General features: G+C 39.6%; 1 protein-coding gene across 9 annotated transcripts in view; it reads left to right on the top strand.

Annotated features, from left to right (window-relative positions):
* LOC5564565 (tyrosine-protein kinase Fer) overlaps nt 1-21,074 on the top strand; it is a 212,270-nt gene that overhangs the window by 78,091 nt on the left and 113,105 nt on the right. For all 9 annotated transcript variants that reach the window (XM_021837843.1, XM_021837842.1, XM_021837839.1 and 6 more), the window contains one exon: nt 4,447-4,637. In XM_021837843.1, coding sequence (XP_021693535.1) covers nt 4,447-4,637 — 191 coding nt within the window. The remainder of the gene's footprint in view (nt 1-4,446; nt 4,638-21,074) is intronic.

Raw genomic sequence — 21,074 nt, 5'->3', positions numbered from 1 at the left:
ATCCAATAACAATTTTATTTGTAAATTTTACACCTACTTGGACTGCTTCAGTCATAGTGGTGGCTTTGAACATTGCATCAATCATTAGATTCAATTGTTCAGTTAGAAAATTAAAATCAGAGGCAGACATATCATCTGATGATTTCCCATTGGAATTTTCGGTAGACGAAGAAGCGGGGTAGGAGTTACCTGTGGCGGTAGGGTTTTTTCCATTTGATTTGAAACAAGTAGAATGGGTACTCATGGAACGAACAGGGGAAGAGTTCAAATTACCTGCTACGATATCGGCAAAGGATTTACCGTGGGTAGATACATTCGAAATTGAAAGATTCGAACGGCTACCCGACGGATTAAAATTAGTTTGTGAATGAGCATGATTATGATCTTCCTGGTGGGTATGATTCCTAATCAATCGATCGTTAACTGAAAAATGAGCATTGTTCGATACTCTACCAGGCAAATTCCGGAAACGACCGTTATCGTAACGGATATTATCCTTCATCTGCTTGGCACGAGCCTCAACGACTCTTTTGCGTGAAATGCATTCCCAAAAGTTAGCTTTGTGAGGGCCTTTGCAATTGGCGCATTGAAATTTTCTGGTATCTTCTTTCACAGGACAGTCGTCCTTAGCGTGAGAAGAACCTCCGCAAATCATGCATTTAGCATCCATGCGACAATTTTTTGTACCATGACCCCACTTTTGGCACCGACGGCACTGAGTGGGGTTCTGGTAATTTCCTCCAGGTTTCTGGAAATGTTCCCACGTCACACGGACATCGAACATAAGTTTAGCTTTTTCTAAAGCTTTAATATTATTTAGTTCTTTTTTGTTAAAGTGAACTAAATAATATTCTTGAGAAAGCCCTTTCCGAACAATGCCAGATTGGGTTCTCTTTTTCATAATGATTACTTGGACTGGGGAAAATCCAAGTAAATCATTTATTCCATTTTTGATCTCTTCAGGTGATTTATAGTCACTTGAGAGACCTTTCAAGACAACTTTGAACAAACGTTCAGTTTTGTCGTCATAAGTAAAAAATTTGTGCTTCTTCTCTTCAAGATATCTGAGAAGAAGTTCGCGATCTTTAAGAGTTTCCGGCAAAACGCGACAGTCTCCTTTCTTTGCGATTTGGAAGGAAACCTTGATTCCCCTAATGGAGTTCAAGATCTCCTGCCTAAATCCCCCAAATTCGGAACAACTGACCACGATAGGCGGCACTCTTTGCTTCCTCACTTGAATCACAGAGCCTGGGCTAGAGGCTGCTTCGATTTGGTGTTCGGAAAATTTGTCTAGAGCATCGAACTGATTGCTCATTTCAATACAATTATTCATTTCACCCTTGGAAGAAACTTCGCATTCCGGGGAAGCGTCCTTTCTTCCATTCTTGCCACGTGTAGTGACAGTTTTAAAACCCACTTTTTTGGAAGGAAGTAGTGAATTCAGAGATTCACCCTTCCTTTTGTTAGTTGTTGATACCATGTTTAGTTAATAAACGAGAAAGACGTGACCTTCGAGAGGTTTTTTCCCTAGACGGTGTCCAAGAAGGATTACCACCGCTAGCTTTCGCCAACGGGTCCAACGAAAAATCGAAGGCACGGGTCCAAACAAGGATCGTAAAGGGATCAATAGTAGAAAAAATAGTACTGAAAAGTACTGTTTAAGTAGCACTGAAAAGTACCGTTTTTAATTTTAGCACTGAAAAGTACTGTTTGTGTAGCACTGAAAAGTACTGTTTTATTGCTTTAGGTAGTTTTTAAGAAAACTTCCAAGAGCAGAGAGAATTCGTGTACGCACAGCACGAAGGTACGATGCGCACTGATGAAATTCTAGTCTGATCTGTAGAAGGTTTCCATAGACTTAGACGATTCAACATCAAGCTTGAGCTTGATTGGTCGTCTGTGTTTGCTATTCCAGTATCACCAGATGAGCTGCACTAACACAAAGAACCAAACCAGATGAATGTTTGGGACTTACAGACACCCTAAATGTATACGTGTACTGGTGATGTTCTATTTTTAGGCAACAATGGCGCCTGCCATTCTGACGTGTTGATCAATAAGTAGACCATGGAATCCGACTGCCAGGGATTCCAAGTCAATTTTACAAAAAATCTGGATGATTTTTGAAATTTTGTCTGAAAAAGTCTGGATTGTGTTTGTCTTAAATTAAGAACCTTACAGATTATGAGTGTTGGATCTGTTGAATCTGTTGCATGTTCCTATGTGGACGAGCGACGGGATCCGGATCCATTGTGTCCGGTTCGCGTTGCGCGGAAGAAAAAATGAAGTGTGCCTGTGAAAAACAAAAAAACGCTTCAGTACACTGAAAACATATTTTCGTATTTTATCCAAAATTCATTTCGTAAAACAAGATTTCGTACATATAACGCTATTTTCATTCATTGTACGAATTATTTATACTTGACAGAATTTCGCGTTTCAGCGACTTTACGAAATAATCGTAAGATGTACGATATACAATTCGTAGATGTGCGTTATCGTGTTGTTCGTATTACGAATTGTTTAGTATTACGAAACTGATCGTTTAATCTACGATATCTCAGTCGTTGTTTGCTGCAACGAAAGGTTTCGTAGACACATTTCGTAAAATACAACATGACACGACCGCATCCGAGGGAGGTAAGAAAAAGCGCGTATAAATGTTCGTTCTGAATACGAAACAAAAAATTTCGACTACGAAATGTTTAGTAGATTATAACAATCATTGTTTGTTTTGATTTCGAGCTTGAATCATATTACGAAGCTGGTTGCATACATTTTACGAAACTAATTCGTTGCAGAAAACAACGAATAATTTCGTAGTTCAAACGAACGATTTCGTAATATAAAACAATATATATTTTCAGTGTAGAGTTTGATACGTTGAACCTGTTGTATGCTACTGTCGAGCGAGCAACGAAATCAATATCGTGTCCGGTTTGTGTAGTAACCGCACTATCAGTGTCGGTCATTCGTGTATATGCTCACGTATTCATTTCGAATTATATATTTATCGTTTACCAAAACGAATCCTTTCCCATATCCAAACTCCCAGTGTTTTCTTGTGGAAGTGCAGAGGACTCCTCGGCTTCTGTAAAGCAAGTAATACGTCAACATTTCCCTCCCATTCCCAAATTGATCTGCATTCGGACGCAGTCGGCGCCGGTATTGTTTATTATAATAATGAGAGCACCAGCACATACACATTGAGGATGCTACTGATCCCGAGTAGTGTCTGTTGGTTCCCTGTGTAAGTACAGCTGTTCTTGCAATAACGGAGTAGCAACTGCGGGCGGTCAATCATGCTCATGCTCATGCTCAATTAAGAACCTTACAGATTTTATCTGGATCTTCCAGATTTTTGTAAAATAAAGCCTCGAAAATCTAGAATATTCCAGACAAATCTGTAAGGATGGCAACGCTACCGACTGCATCTACGCCAGTTCATGCGGGAGTGTATGGTTTGGGGGAAAGTCTTTTACATGGCAGAAGCGTTTTGGTTAGCGAACTGCATATGTTTCAGGCTGAGGGAAAGGCGTACTATATTGATGTTAACGTATAGAATAGGTTTTTTTCTGTTCGGAACATAAACCACTGCGACCAATATTTGATCTATTGTAGTATACCCCGTGTCCTTTGTATAGTGCATGTCGTGTTACTTTGTCACTATCGAGAAGTGATAAAGTATTCGTTTTTTTACAGTTGTCATTCCTAACTTGATCACAGGAAAGGATTCTAATTGAAAGGTTCCGCTTTTTAAACCCTTCGAAGGGTGTGGTGGGTACACTCTCCGCAGGCGCGCCCCTTTATCAGTCAAAATCGGATCCCTTGATAAAGTTGGGAAGTGACACCGATATTGTCCATGCATCAGAATCCTAGTCCTTACTTCTTCAAACTAGAGAACAATAAATAAAAGATTAGAAAACAACATGTTGATTTCGACTCATTTTTATCGTTGTCTTAAGGTCATTCTCGGCTACTGGAAAACCGAGACTTGTCACTTTTAACAAGGTTTAAAATGTAACAAGGACTAATAGTGTTCCTTTGATTACTATAGCATCCTGTTCTCTTCATTTGAAGCAGTCAGGACTAGGTTTCATTGGTAGATCTTTACCCCATAACGCACCACGAAAAGGTGATCTACCCGCGTTATGGGTAATAGAATAGGTTCCTTGTCCCTCTCTGGTTCTAGCGATTGCTATGAACGAATTAGATTAAATGTGCTAGATTAATAGTGGAAGATAGAAGCAAGTGATAGGTACAACTACAAAGTGCGAGGAAAGGGACAGGCCTAGGCTTGAACCCATGTCCTTGTATAGCAGAAGCGAGCGCCATTAGATCACCAACCCTGTGTTCAAATTTGATCGTTCTCTGTTCGTCGAGAAAATCAAAGTCCATACTGTTATTGACTGTGACTTACCGTTTCATTCCCTCTATTTTCAACAGGCAGCCACATCACCCGAGCCTGGCGGACCTTCATGGAAGAGCTGGAACACACCGCCAAACTGATCAAATCCAACGCCGAACAGTTGGAGTCGGTCTGCCTGGACAAGCTGGCCCACTTGTACCAGGACAAACGGCGCGTGCGCAAGCAGTACCAGGAAGAGCACACCAAGATTGCCACCAAGTTCAGCCATGTGAGTATCCTCCTCTGCTCAAGACTTCCCCCGGTTCGATGTCGAATTGGTATTCAATGTTTGGAATGTGTTTTTCAAATATGCGATTGTGATAAGGTTCACGAGATAAGATAACAGGACTTTGCATTACTGGTAAATAACCAGTTCGGTGGCTCAGTAGGTTAGTTACCTTCCGTGTCGTTGTAAGAAAAATACGAATGCAGATTCAGAGGAGTATGACTAATTTAATTGAAGACAAGTTTTAAGATGAGAAGGGGTTTCCCAGATTTGCGCTATGAACAGTCAGCAGTAACTCTGAGGTCAATGGACATAATAAAGATTCTCAGATCATGATAGTCCAGGATATTTTATGATCATCATAAACTATTTAGATTGAAAGGTGTTCAAATAGCGAGCAGTAGCTGACTGTACTCTCGAAAATCCCAAAGCGAAGCCAAAGCAATTTCCACTCTGGTCAAGTTTGGTTCGAGCGGTTATTTGTCCACCATGTGCGTGCAGATGTAGGGCTATTATTACAAGTCGAATATTGCACCTGCGAGGGGAAGTTAAACGCATGACGAACGTTTGTAGGTGCGGTGAGGCGGTAAACAGCGCCAGCCAGCCAGTAGTGTCCACAACAAAACATGCAACACTTATGGCTTAACGTTGATGCCGCGGAGCGTACCGGTGTTTGTCGTAGTTCGGACACAACTTAAACATTTGCGCTGTTTACCGTTAGCAGTGGAGTGGACGAGAAAAATGTCAGACTGATTCACCTTTCTGAATTTTTCATTTGCCTTAATGGTGATCGTAGCCAATCTGGCGACATTCTGTCGTTGGATATAATTTATTTCTAGTGCAATCAATTTTAACAAACATTTAAACTATCCTAAATAGTTAAGAAGCAGGTAAAGCTTCTCCTCTAAGCTGGGAGAGCTTTACCTACAAGCTGGGAAAGCTTCTCCTAGAAGCTGGGAAAGCTTCTCCTAGAAGCTGGGAAAGCTTCTCCTAGAAGCTGGGAAAGCTTCTCCTAGAAGCTGGGAAAGCTTCTCCTAGAAGCTGGGAAAGCTTCTCTTAGAAGCTGGGAAACCTTCTCCCAGAAGCTGGGAAATCTTCTCCCAGAAGCTGGGAAAGCTTCTCCTAGAAGCTGGAAAAGTTTATCCCAGAAGCTGGAAAAGCTTCTCGCAAAAGCAGGGAAAGCTTCTCTTAGAAGCTGGGAAAACTTCTCCTAGAAACTGGGAAATCTCCCAGAAGCTGGGAAATCTCCCGGAAGCTGGGAAATCTTCTCCCAGAAGCTGAGAAAACTTCTCCCAGAAGCTGGGAAAACTTCTCCTAGAAGCTGGGAAAGCTTCTCCTAGAAGCTGGGAAAGTTTCTCCTAGAAGCTGGGAAAGCTTCTCCTATAAGCTGGGAAAGCTTCTCCTAGAAGCTGAAAAAAGTTTCTCTTAGAAGCTAGGAAAGCTTCTCCTAGAAGCTGAAAAAAGTTTCTCCTAGAAGCTGGGAAAGCTTCTCCTAGAAGCTGGGAAAGCTTCTACTAGAAGCTGGGAAAGCTTCTCTTAGAAGCTGGGAAAGCTTCTCCTATAAGCTGGGAAAGCTTCTCCTAGAAGCTGGGAAAGCTTCTCCTAGAAGCTGGAAAAGCTTCTCCTAGAAGCTGGAAAAGCTTCTTCTAGAAGCTCGAAAAACTTCTCCTAGAAGCTGGAAAAGTTTATCCCAGAAGCTGGAAAAGTTTATCCCAGAAGCTGGAAAAGCTTCTCTTAGAAGCTGGGAAAGCTTCTCCTAGAAACTGGGAATCTCCCAGAAGCTGGGAAATCTTCTCCCAGAAGCTGGGATAACTTCTCCTAGAAGCTGGGAAAACTTCTCCTAGAAGCTGGAAAAGCTTCTCCTAGAAGCTGGGAAAGCTTCTCCTAGAAGCTGGGAAACCTTCTCCTAGAAACTGGGAAAGCTTCTCTTAGAAGCTGGAAAAGCTTCACGCAAAAGCTGGGAAAGCTTCTCCTAGAAGCTGGGAAAGCTTCTCCTAGAAGCTGGGAAAGCTTCTCCTAGAAGCTGGGAAAGCTTCTCCTAGAAGCTGGGAAAGCTTCTCCTAGAAGCTGGGAAAGCTTCTCCTAGAAACTGGGAAAGCTTCTCTTAGAAGCTGGGAAAGCTTCTCCCAGAAGCTGGGAAAGCTTCTCCCAGAAGCTGGGAAAGCTTCTCCCAGAAGCTGGGAAAGCTTCTCCTAGAAGCTGGGAAAGCTTCTCCTAGAAGCTGGGAAAGCTTCTCCTAGAAGCTGGGAAAGCTTCTCCTAGAAGCTGGGAAAGCTTCTCCTAGAAGCTGGGAAAGCTTCTCCTAGAAGCTGGGAAATCTTCTCCTAAAAGCTGGGAAAGCTTCTCCTAGAAGCTGGGAAAGCTTCTCCTAGAAGCTGGGAAAGCTTCTCCTAGAAGCTGGGAAAGCTTCTCCTAGAAGCTGGGAAAGCTTCTCCTAGAAACTGGGAAAGCTTCTCTTAGAAGCTGGGAAAGCTTCTCCCAGAAGCTGGGAAAGCTTCTCCCAGAAGCTGGGAAAGCTTCTCCCAGAAGCTGGGAAAGCTTCTCCTAGAAGCTGGGAAAGCTTCTCCTAGAAGCTGGGAAAGCTTCTCCTAGAAGCTGGGAAAGCTTATCCTAGAAGCTGGGAAAGCTTCTCCTAGAAGCTGGGAAAGCTTCTCCTAGAAGCTGGGAAATCTTCTCCTAGAAGCTGGGAAAGCTTCTCCTAGCAGCTGGAAAAGCTTCTCCTAGAAGCTGGGAAAGCTTCTCCTAAAACTGGGAAAGCTTCTCCTAAAAGCTGGGAAAGCTTCTCCTAGAAGCTGGGAAAGCTTCTCCTAGAAGCTGGGAAAGCTTCTCCTAGAAGCTGGGAAAGCTTCTCCTAGAAGCTGGGAAAGCTTCTCCTAGAAGCTGGGAAAGCTTCTCCTAGAAGCTGGGAAAGCTTCTCCTAGAAGCTGGGAAAGCTTCTCCTAGAAGCTGGGAAAGCTTCTCCTAGAAGCTGGGAAAGCTTCTCCTAGAAACTGGGAAAGCTTCTCTTAGAAGCTGGGAAAGCTTCTCCCAGAAGCTGGGAAAGCTTCTCCCAGAAGCTGGGAAAGCTTCTCCCAGAAGCTGGGAAAGCTTCTCCTAGAAGCTGGGAAAGCTTCTCCTAGAAGCTGGGAAAGCTTCTCCTAGAAGCTGGGAAAGCTTCTCCTAGAAGCTGGGAAAGCTTCTCCTAGAAGCTGGGAAAGCTTATCCTAGAAGCTGGGAAAGCTTCTCCTAGAAGCTGGGAAATCTTCTCCTAGAAGCTGGGAAAGCTTCTCCTAGAAGCTGGGAAAGCTTCTCCTAGAAGCTGGGAAAGCTTCTCCTAGAAGCTGGGAAAGCTTCTCCTAGAAGCTGGGAAAGCTTCTCCTAGAAGCTGGGAAAGCTTCTCCTAGAAGCTGGGAAAGCTTCTCCTAGAAGCTGGGAAAGCTTCTCCTAGAAGCTGGGAAAGCTTCTCCTAGAAGCTGGGAAAGCTTCTCCTAGAAGCTGGGAAAGCTTCTCCTAGAAGCTGGGAAAGCTTCTCCTAGAAGCTGGGAAAGCTTCTCCTAGAAGCTGGGAAAGCTTCTCCCAGAAGCTGGGAAAGCTTCTCCCAGAAGCTGGGAAAGCTTCTCCCAGAAGGTGGGAAAGCTTCTCCTAGAAGCTGGGAAAACTTCTCCCAGAACAAAATAATCATTACTACCTTGTAAATTGATTCTTATTCTAAGCTATGTCAATTTTTCTACTCATGCACATAACTTCAGTATCTTCACCAATTTTCGAACATTGATTGTTTCTATTGTAAAGCAGTCAGAACAAATTACTCTCATCATAATATTTGCTCCTTCAACATACTGGACAGTAGCTCCCTCTGTCCCAGCCCTTTACATTCCCTAGTCCACCAATCTTGAAATCGCAATTGTACGCAAAAATCCAGTGACTCACTTTGAAACATCGCACCGGCCCAGCTCGCACAACCACGAACATGTAGCAACAACAAACTAAATGACCCATTTCCTTTTTCATAAAAATGCAATAATCGCAGAAATCAAATAACAGAACCTCTCCAAATGCTCCTCATCGCAACGGACAGCCAACGCAACGCATACCCTATTTCCCTTTCGTCCCATTAAAACGTCTGCCAAGGGATCACCACCAGGTTCGCACACATCACATGCCCTGTGTTCTGGGAGCTTGCCTTTACGAGCCATGTATTACTTCACCGACTTTTGGACTGTTTGGCACCACCATCAACAACTCACGCCTCGGCCTCCTCGCTCATAACAGAAATCCATTTCGCATGTCTGTCTGTTATTCTGTTAGTCTGTCGCCCGGCTTTGGGACTACTACTGCCCCAATCCGAAACTCAGTGCAGGAAAATGATACCCATTGGTTAGGGGAAGATGGTTCGAAAAGCCAACTTATGTGCAAACTAAAACCCCTAAAACTCTCTCGAACACTAATAAAATTGACTTAAACTCGTATAAATGGATGGAGAAAAAGTCCAGAGAGGAAGAGGTGAGGAGGCATAATGAATTTGAAGGAGATTTTAAAAAATTTGAGGTAAAATTGCAATTTTTAAGTATAAGGTACATTGAAAAGGAACAGCTCTTTCCCTTTCGGCCGAATGTCGTTAGGTGGAAGGCCATTGGATCGAATGCCATTAGGTCAAAAGGGTCATTTGGCAGTAAAGGTCATTAGGTCGAACATAGCTGACACTTTTAATGGATTTTAAGGCCGAATTAGTGTTAAGGTCGAATGGGTTGTTAGTTGTCAAGTCAGAATAATTTTCACTTTTCAGAAGTCCACATTATTCGTTGTGAAATATAACTAGAAAGAACAGCCTTTGTTTAAGGTGAAGATGCATCGAAGCCAAACCTTGAATTTTCAAGAAATCTGGATCTAGAGAACCAGACAACCATTTGTACTGAAAATGTTTAAAAGTATCATGAGAGCATTTTGAACCACTTTGCCCTACCTACCTACCTTCTTACTGCTGGCCGGCCTGCCATGGGCACTTCTGGCGGGTTTGTAAAATAGGTCGACGTTTATTTATTTGCCATACCTCACTTTTCGTCCGTCCATTCGTCACCTCACCACAGTCCGCCAGAATAACACATTCTAGTCGGCCAACTGTTGTTATATTGCTACTGTTGGGAGAAAATCGCAAGTGATTCATACGTATACTCTCTTACATGTTGTCATAGGACACCCATTCGCGAAACGATCTTCCGCATCTCGCGACATGTGTCGAAAATTGTCGATGTCACCCTATCCACTGCTTCTGCACACGGAAAGTGAATGAGTGTTTTTCTCTGCTGAAACTTTAATTGTTTTTGCCCGGCAACAATAGCATGAATGGGCGCAGTGCGCACTTTTGCTAGTGCAGAGTAAACCGAGAATAAAAAATAGTGTTTGGTCAACGCGGTTCGTTTTATCGTTCTTGTGTAAAAGCGAGCAAGAAGGGTGGTGAGGTCTTTGGTGAACATTGAAAATTTTAGACCTCGGTAAATTGATGGAGCACAGCTCTGCATCGCAGAGGAGTATCTATCAAGCCTGGTAACGGGTTTTGACAGATTTCCGATGGATTTATGGAACCATTGTGGACGGCTTGAGCGTGAGCGAGTGATTTTGCATCAAAATCTCATGCGTGAGTTTTGCGTAACAGATCTCAAATGAGTTTGCTCTCGCGGGAGAACTCAATGATTGAAATTTCAGTGTGAGTCTACCAACACTGATTGCAAGCTTATAAAAGGAAGTTCCGTTAACTTTCGGAACAAGCAAGCAATGTTTGTAAATAATGTTACAACATCTTTACAAATAAATATTAACAAGCTAAAAAACAAAGTCAAAATGTAATAGATATTTTAGGCGAAAACTTCTAATATTTCTAAAAATCGATATCTAATAGAAATGATACCTTTCATTGTGAAGTTCACAGTGTGATCAAAGAAATCCACATGGTTTCTATTTTCAAACCTATCGCAAATTTCAACATCTACAAACAAACACCTCTTCGTCAATTTCGTACTGTTCAGAGTGAGGTCACTTTCCGACACTTCCGACACGCCGCCCCAAGACAGAACAGATGTTGATGTTTTTTCCTGATTCCTTTCGGAAGTTAAATCCTGCACTGCCCTTTTGCGAGGGAGGTGCATTCATATCTGTGCTGTGTCAAATGTATTGGCCACGGACGAACCGACCGAAGTGAGCACGGAATCGGTAAACATTTGATCTTTTCTTTGGCAAACAGATTGCTGCTGTGTCGGACCAAGACTAGAGAAGAGATACGTATCTCTGGGTAAACATTGTACAATGAATGGCCCTGCGAACTCTTTAGATGCTGGGTGTGCCTTTCGTTGATTGACTGTACACACAGAAGCACATATGTATCATGAAACACTCAATTAAGTTTACCCGGTTTCATTTCAATCCCATTTTTTGAGAGGCGACTTCTGAAATAAAAACAGGTGGCAATTTGGTTATGTTTGATCGATATCGCTCCTAGAATCAGCTGCTGCGAAAAGGGGTGACGTTCTGGATTCGTCGTAGCATATTGCACAATCTTAGATAAATGAAACTACATTTGAAGGGTATCCGACCATGTGACGCAGTCTACTGACGTATAAAAGGATATGTTGCTGGCTGCACTGCATAGAAATAATGAACTTATAAACCATAGATTCGTACAAAAAAACATATAAATTAACAATAAAATAGAACAAAAGAATATTTCATGCAGAGAGCATAATAATGTGAGAGCTTGCAACTCTGCTCAAGTAAAACCGATGACCCAAAGAAATCTTTTTTTCGTAGGTTTTCAAAAAGAAACTTCAGCAAAGTTGAAGAAAGTTTGAATGTTATGTTGTGTTGTGTTGTCAGCTACCAAATTTTTTAGACCCTCAATGGGAAACCCGCAAGTTCTAATAATGTTTCCTTTATATTTCAGGATATTAAAAATACCTCTGAGTTACTTGGAGAGTGTTGCCAGCCATTATTTTTAATATTTGAGCCTAGGAAATTTCTAAACAACCTCTCGTGATTCGCTAAACAATCAATTTCTGTATCTTGCACTTTATTTGATATAATGCAGTTTTCATGATTTATAAGGGCAGTGTTGCCATCCACTATAGTAATAATTTATCCTCTATGTCTATGTCATCTTACACACACAATACATTCGAATTGGACGTCTTGCAGTGGTTTCAGATCGAACTGCGGTTTAACGTATATTTTCGTGAACAGTGTTGCCCGCCATTAAATATGTTTGATGGATACGACTTTGATTGATAGCTGTTATCCTATCCATACTCATTGAACATTGAAGTTTCTTATCTTGTTGGGATTCCAATCCAATTTATAAAGGTTTATTGGAATCTAATAGTAACAGAAATTTGTATTATTTATTAACTTAAGTTTCTCTACTACTTTGCAGAACATTTCAATCGTCTTATTCAATACCCTTTTGTAAATATTGAATATTGAATGAAAACGGTCGTTAATATGATGTTCATTCGTAAAACGAACGTAAAAAGAACGATCGTAAAAATACCGAAGTCTACCTAATCCATTTCGAGAGGCCGCTCTTTGAGTGAAAGCTGCGTGTTGAAACAGTAAATCCCCCTTTTTTCCAAGGCGAAACCGCGTGCGCACTTCATCCGTTCTTCAAGAGGCCTTTAATTTGATGAAAGCAATCTAAATTATCGATATAGGCAACGAAGGAATGGGTCTCCGGACGGGCCCTGGGTGAGATATGTTCCCAATTCCCAATTCTTCGGGCGGTGTGCCGCCACATAGACAGCACTCTATTATAGGTACTCCATGATACCCATAAATAGAAGCTCGATGTCTGTGCGGCTATTAGGCCCCCATTCGTTCGCTGGTGTGTATCAATCAGTCCATATCTATATGTATACATTACCGACAATGGCCCAAGTGCAGGCCTCTACTGCCGTTTCTGCGGCTGCTGATGGCGTGCAATGGCTCTATGTTTATTTGTAGCACTCTTGTTGATCTTGTTCAAGTACCACCAGCTAGTCAGCAAACGAACACACTATGGGCAGTTTCGATATAGTCTGGTGGCCATAAATATGTTTGACTTCTTACGTTCTGTTTTTTAATTTGTAACACGAATAGATGTATTGTTTTCAAAACTAAGATTTATTGACAAACTTTTGAATGAAATAATGATTTTTGTTAATAATGATGATTATAGGCCAGTTATTTGTACATTTACCATAATTTCCATGAAATTTAATTTAGAACTCATTTAGATATATGTATTTTGGAATTATTTAAAAAGTATGCATTCTTTCACACTCTCTCTCAGTATTTTCGCAGTTAGTTTGAGCATACTTTATCGAAAGACAACATAACTAGAGTACTTTGAAGTTTTGGATCTGTTTTGAAGCAAATTTTAAATATTAAATTAGCACGTTTTATTCTTTCAACATCACTAAATGCAACAAATTCTTCTCAATATTTAAATCGTTGTGATTTAGGAGCATGATTGACCACCTGCAGTTGCTACTCCGCTATTGCACGAACAACTATACTTGCACAAGGAACCAACGGATGCTACTTGGGATTAGTGGAATCCTCAGTGTACAAGTATTGGCATTCCGATTCTGTGTACTCAGCACCGGCTGCATCAGAATACAGGTCAATTTAGGATGATGAGGAAATGTTGACGTTTCTCGCTTTAAAGTAGGCATTGTAGTCCTCTGCACTTCCACGAGAAAACTCACAGTTCGGAAAGAATAACATTACAGGACTCGTCTTAGTAAACAATACACTCAATGTAGCTAAAACTAAGCCAATTGTTTCGAGTATTGAGGTTTATCTGTATGGTCGAATAATCAACTGTTCGAAATTTTATACATTACGACCAACGTCTATTCTTTCCAAGCTGAATAGAATACTATCATTATATTTAGGGAAATATATTTTTTTGATGGATTCTGCAGAGCTTCTGATGGAATCTATGAACAAATAAAAAGATAGATAAAAGATAAAAGATTTTTCAACACAATTTACGGAGAAGCTCCAGATCAATCTAAGAAATGAAATGGCTAGAGAAAAAAAACTAATTTTCCAAGGAATTTTCAGGGCAATTTCAAACGGAAATGCTTAGACATTTTTGTAGGTTTTCTTCGGTGAAATATTTGCACGTTTAACTGGAAGATTTTGGATGCTGTTGACGAGTTGCTATAATGATGTGTTTTTGCTTCACAGATACCCCTTTAGCGTTTTCAGAAAACTTGTGCTTCAACTGCTGCTGTGATATTTGTGGAGACATTTTTGCAAACTTCTTTCAAGATTTCTGTAGCAACTTCTGTGAAGAGCAGAGAATGACTTTTGTGGAAAATTCTGTGAAGACAAAAAGCACTGTGGAGTTTTCTGTGTAGACTTTGACGAGACTGCTACGGAGCCTTCTGTGGATATTGAAGAATTGGAGACATCTGTGAAAACTTCTTTGAAGATTTATATGAAGGCTTCTGTGAAACCCACATTAAGATTTTTTTTAAATTTTCTGTAAGTACGCAAAGCACTGTAGAGAGTTCTGTGGAGAATTTGGGGAGACTTCCTTGAACACACTGTGGAGACAGTGGAATCTTTTGTAGAGACGTTTGTGAACATTGCTATGAAGACCTGTGAGGAAACTATTGATTGAAATTGAAAATCGCAATGAATAGTTCTAGTAGAAAATGCAGAATGAGTTTCTGGAACTATTTTAGGGGGAATGCCCGAAGAGTTTTAGGACAGAATACGTATAAAACTAATTTCCGGAAAATCGTTTTTAGAAATTCAAATTGCGAAAATGTCACATGTGTAGAGTTTTTTTTTTTGGCACTTGGACGAATAACTGAATGTTCATGGAAATTTTCAATGATTTTCTATTGATGAACTATGAGAATATTTGTCAGAATTCCAAGAAAAAAAATAACACTTATTTCCGGTAAATTTCCATGGTTTTGAGCTGTTTTTGCTTAACAACTACAACGGGTCTTAACTACACATATGTGTTCTCAACAATTTTGAAGAACAACCAAATTATTTTGGAAACCATGTTAACATATTTGAAATCAGTTGAGTATTCAAAAAGTAATGGTCGAACGATTTTTTTTATAATATAAGGAAAAATTGGAGAAAACTACTTTAAACTCAGACAAGTTTTGATTTTTAACTTATTTATGCTCTAAAAACGTATTATAAATTTAATTTTGAAGATAATGATGTCAAATTTTCATATTTGGGGCGGGTTCTAGTGGTTATCTAGAAATAACGCATCATTTTCACTGGTCACACAACCTCCATTCCATCCATCCGTACAAAGCTTGACTGACCACACAATATGTCGACACCTTTGATGACGAACCATTCAAAGATTTTGCATGATGCGAATCAATCAATCAATCAATCAATGCAACATCAATCCACTAAGTCAGTCTCTAAAGGAAAAGTCGACACTTTTAATTTAGAACCATTTAAAGATCTTGTTTTGTTATGAGTGAAAAAAGCAAACAAAAAGACGTGTTGCTTTGAATTCTTTTGCAAAACATGAATCAAAGTTTATTGTGACAGTGAATAATCGACTGTTTATTGGCCAAAGACATAAACAAAAGCATGAAACGAGCTCACCAGTTGATATTCCATCATCGACTGAACAACAAGAAGCGAGACTCAAATGTTTCACCAATACTTTTGCTCAGGCCATAACGAAACACTGCCCGGCAAAACACGCGTAAACGAAATAAAATTATCAATCCGGCGAAGCGGCCTGGGCTGTAGTGAAGCACTGTCTATCTTCAATGTAAGATACAATTTGAAAAACAAACCAGTTTTGTTAACTTTTGTTGCAATGATGAAATGCGTGGTATAAATACTGTTTTAGAAAATGGGGATATTAGGGATAGGTCCAAAACTTGAAATCACTCTAGTTATGTTGTCTTTCTTTGTCATGATTTTATCAGTTCTTGGGGTGGAAATAATCATAATGACAGCAGCAATTCTATTAAAAAGGTTTCTAGAATAAAATGTTTTCAAATCACCTTTCTCAGCAAGCCAATAGAGTCGTAAGTCTTCCCATGTTTGAAGATATTGTTAAAAAGTAATCCACAAACAAGTTCTATGGGTTTCAGATCCAAGCTGCAGGTAGGTTACTCTGATACAAAATATCTCGCTCTTCGAGAAACTGTTAGCTATAGCTATAGCTATAGAATATATTCTTTGAAGCATGGCAGAAGACATTGGGCGGTATGAATAAAATGTAGTCAAGTTGAGTGTACGTTAGTAAATGCTACAAGTGGAAAATGAGTGGAACATATTTGTGTCATTCTACTTTACTACATCTTTCGAACATACAAGAAACAACGCGTTGGTATGAATAAGGCGGCATCCACAAATTACGTAACGCTCGGAGGAGGTAGGCTCGAGCGTTACGACTCATACAAAATTTTAAAAATTTCCATACAAAAAGCGTTACGGAGGGGGGGGGGAGGGGGTCGAAAATTTCCAATTTTAGCGTTACGTAATAAATGGATGCCGCCTAAAGGTATCGTTTACTACAAAGCTACTGGTAGTGAGTTTCAGAGATTGCTGCACATGCTTTGAGATTGCGGAATTGAATGGATAATTTACTTTTGAGTAAAAATCATGGGAAAACGATGTGAGTTTTAATATTTCGAAAGGTATTTTTAGATTTCCATAAGAATTCTGAGGTTTCGAAAAGAATTCTGAGACTTCGGTAAGATTACTGACCGTAGGAATTCTGACATTGCAATAAATATTTATGTTGTTTTCTAGGAATTTTGGGATGTCGGTGGGAATTCAGTTATTTATGAAGTAATTCTGAATTTTATACGTCTGAATTCTGACATTCCGAATTCTCCGATTTCCTTTGAAATTCCGGAATTCTTGTAGGAACTTTGGATATCGATAATCATTCTTAATTTGTTATGATAATTCTGCTATTTTTGAAGCCATTCTAGGAATATTGTGAAAATATTAGATATCTGGTAAAAACTCAAGAATTTGTGTGGGAATGGAATTCCGGGTATTAATCTTTTGGAATTCTGTGAGTATCTTCGAAACGGTATTTCTGTAAGAATCTACGAGATTTCGGTGGCGTTTCTGCGAATTCTGATGTGAATATTTGGAATTCTGAAAATCATTCTTTGGAATTCTTGTAAATACCTTTGAGATTCCGTTGATTTTTAGTTCCGTTGGGGATTTATAGCAAAACTGTAATATAAACCTTTTGATTGTCGGTAAATATCTTTTGGATTCCTATGGGACTTTTTGTAATATCGATAAGGATATTAATACTATCATTGGGAACTCTGGTGTTTCAAGGGAGATCCTCATTGAATTCTATCGATTGCCATCGGAGTCACTACAATTCCCATAAAAATCTTTAAATTCCCACATGGATTTCAGAATTCCCACCAGATTGAATATACAACATAGATTTCAACAAATCGAACGAAATACTAGACTTAAAAAAACTCAGCTTTTTGACTGAACGCACAAGAATTTTTAACGGAGATTCCTACCAGAGTTCCAAAAAAATCCTTCCTCATTTCAACCAATATTGTGAGAATTGATTTTTAATTCTAGAAGTTCCAAGGATACTACAGTCGCCTCTCCACATCTCGATATCGAAGGGACCATCGAGATAGGGAGAGATCGACACGAAGAATAAATTGTTGATGAATACTAGATTGAAAAACACTCCGTTGCCAAGAAAATAATACACAAACAAACGTCATATTGCGCTCCTAATTTGTTTTGAATCCCAAAACTTTGGTCTAGTAATCTTTGATATTGGTCATATCGACATACGGAGAGAAAATTGAGAACGAAAAATAAACAGAAACATATCGAGATATGGAGATATCGAGATAAGGAGGATATCGAGATATGGAGAGTGACAATGTATGCAGACTGAAGGGACTTATGAAATCATCGACATAGGGAGAGATATCGAGATGTACAACATCGAGATGTGGAGAGTCGACTGTATCAGGAACCCTACCGGAATAACGAGAATATCACAGAAATTTCCGAAATTCAACCTGCTGATAAGAAAACGCTTCCCTCAAAATCTCAGCACTGTTCTCAAGAATGCTAGGAAATATGTGGTGCCTGGTTCGATATCTGTATTCTCAAGATCTCTTCATAGGGCACACATTTCAAGCTAAATTTCCAAAATTCGTTAAACGCTGACATTGGCGCATACCAAAAACCATCCAGAAAAATCATCATAAAATCATACATTTAAAAAGAATTCCAAATTTATCGTAAAATTACACTACAATTCATGTCAAATTACAGAACTTTCATGAATTTGTGCAAATTGTCGCGTAATCACTTAGATTCTTTGTTAGATTAAGCGATTATTATGCAAAATGGACATGATAGTAATATAATTTGACATGATTTGTAGTGTAAATATGCGACAAATCTGAAAATGTTCATAATTTCTCACTGCATTTTACATGGATTTTTCTTTATGTGTAGTATCAGCTGACAGCTCACTGCTACACAAAAACATGTTGTAGCAAACCTTTATGTTTATGTTTCCTTAGCCTGATTTTCCGACCTTGATCACGTAATGCTGAATCTCTGCTTTTCTCAAACTCGATCAGCTGTTGATATTTTGGCATTTTCAGCTAGTAATTATCGTTAATAGCAGCTTAATTTCACTTTACGCCGCTTTCCTTCGTCTTTCAACTATCTTAACTTAAGACAACAACGTTGTAATGGCGAAAAACAAACCTCTTCATTGGTAAGCAGGTTGTGCAGGAATGGTGATCTTATATTTATTACTATCTATGTAAAATCGTTCCTCACGCACAAGTACGCAAAATCTTTCAAACTGCTACACATGTTTGTTAAGTGCACTTATACAAATTCAATCGTATGAATTTGACATTTATTGTGCTTGCTCTCTGCAAAAACCTACTTAGAGCAGAGGTGAAAAATTCATTCTACTACTTAAAGTCAAAATGGCGTCAAAATCCAAGATCGTCGCCAAATATTTTCACTCAAAATAATACTCTTATTCTTCACTCGACTCGAATAAAACACCAACGATTGAAAACTTGTGTCTTTATTGTGCAAAAACTGATGTTTGAGTTAATTGCACTCGCCATAAACGTCAAAATCGTAGAATATGGTTAAGAAAATCGTTCATTTCATAAGGTAAATACCATTGCTCACCTAGTTTTTGTAGCCTATCTTACTCAGTTTTTTTTCTCAGCTTTCTGATGGTGATCTCAGAAATCAAAACAAGCGGTGCGCTAATGGTGAAAAAACGATTTCATACGAAATTCAACATGGCGACCAAATTCAAAATGGCCACCAAAATTTGTTTAGCTTCAAATGAATGCTATTTCCTTTCCCTATACGATGCCACTAAGTTTGCCATGTGTTCCAAGGTAACTATGAGACATATCACGCGAATAAACACCTAAGATTTATCAAAAAATGGGCTTTTACGCAAACTGTTAAGCTAGCTGGCGTGTGAGGGGTCCACCAATTTGAGAAAACCGAAAGGACTACCCTTAAGGAATTCTAACGATGGGTGCCTATGGCGGCCTGGTTTCAGCGAGAATTGCTCAGAGTGTCATTATAATTATTTCCCCCAATCTATTTTGAAGCATGTGGATATCCCTTCCAGAATACATTCAACTCTCCATAACTCAATATTGAAGGGACATAGCGAGTTACAGAACACAAAATCATTGCAACTGTGATCCAAGGGACTAGTCATGAAAACCCATTTCTACTATGGTTCCCTATTTCGATATTGAGATACTGAATATCGTGTGGGAGAAATTTGACTGTAGCTCAAAATCATCAATCCCCAATTTCCTCGTTGAAATATTTAAGAATTTGTGAAGAAGATGTACAAATGCTATATCTGTGAAATGGTATGTGTAAAATTCTCAGATTTTTCATTCATAATGGTTCCAGACACATCGTAGAAATTTTTGAGGTATTCAAATATCCCCTGAAGCAATCTGTAGCTGATATTGAAGGAAAACTTTTGAAAATATTTCTATAAAATCCAAACATATGCAGCTAAATCGTTCACAATCCTCAAGTTTACATCCAAAACTAACTGTAAAAATAAATTTTTACTCGGGATAACTTGGGACAGAAAAGTATATGATGTGTAAAGTTTCGATAAAAAAGTAAACCCGTCCTAAAGAAAGTTTTCTTATGTCATTGTATTTTCGTAGGACAGCTTTTTGAGTAAGCTTCTGTATGGTGTGTCAAATATAACGATGATGTCATATATTTCATTGACCGAGAACCTTGTATTCGCATTGAATTATCTATTCTTCTCACAAATTCTAACTTCGACATACTGTATCAACGAACTATAAAAGATTTTGCTTTGATATTCCAGGAATATCTAATAAAAGCTATTACAATGGAACAATGAACAAGATAAACCTGTCAGAACAAATCATCATTTTTGCAATTTTTGTCCACCTGATCGCCCATAGTGCGAGCAGAGCATTCGTAGATACATACTAGTGGCAACTACCTGGAAGACGGGACAGGGAAGTGTGTACGAAAGCGAGGCAACGCTTGAAACAATTAGGGTAAAATCCGGTTAAGCACACCCATCTCTCCTTCTGCTGGCTGGCAGGCAGGAGACCTAGAAAACCGTTTTTCCGCGCCAGCTCACACCAACGAAAGGGAATGGGGGGGGGGAGAAGTGGATGGCAAAGGGAGGACGGGGAAACTAATTTCGATAAAAGCGGCTTCCGAAGCGAGGTGAGACCGAGAAATATCCGCGTTTTAAAAACAAGCAGAGTGGGTGAAAGATTCAAGCTATGTTTATAGAAGGGCTCTTTTCTGCGAGCTGATTGCGTTTCGAAGATCAACAAATAATCATCATCCAGCAGTCATGTAGAGAGCCGTGTAAAGTCAAATTTAGCATACGAGGAATAATCGAAAATCGAAAATTGGATACCGATTTGATTTAGATTCGAATTCATGTTTTCTGAAATAGAGTCAACTTCAGAGTACCAAGCAGTAAATTGGTTTTTAATAACGTACCTATAATCTCATGGGACCTTCCTTAGCCGAGTGGTTAGAGCCCGCGGGTACAAAGCAAAGCCATGCTGAAGGTGTCTGGGTTCGAATCCCGGTCGGTCCAGGATCTTTTCGTAAAGGAAATTTCCTTGACTTCCCTGGGCATAGAGTATTATCGTACCTGCCATACGATATACGAATGCTAAAATGGCAACTTTGACAGAGAAAGCTTTCAGTTAATAACTGTGGAAGTGCTTATAAGAACGCTACGCTGAGAAGCAGGCTCTGTCCCAGTGAGGACGTAAATGCGTAAGAAGAACGTATAATCTCCCGAAATCACTGCTGTAAATCAAACGTTGCAAAGATAATGGCGATGCATCAACACTCTGGTAAGCGATAAGAAAAACTTATATCGTTGACGCA

The sequence above is a fragment of the Aedes aegypti genome, chromosome 1 (genome assembly GCF_002204515.2).
Source record: "Aedes aegypti strain LVP_AGWG chromosome 1, AaegL5.0 Primary Assembly, whole genome shotgun sequence".
NCBI classification, from domain to species: domain Eukaryota; kingdom Metazoa; phylum Arthropoda; class Insecta; order Diptera; family Culicidae; genus Aedes; species Aedes aegypti.
The sequence above is the reverse complement of the archived record's forward strand: the minus strand, read 5'-3'. Positions and strand labels throughout refer to the sequence as shown.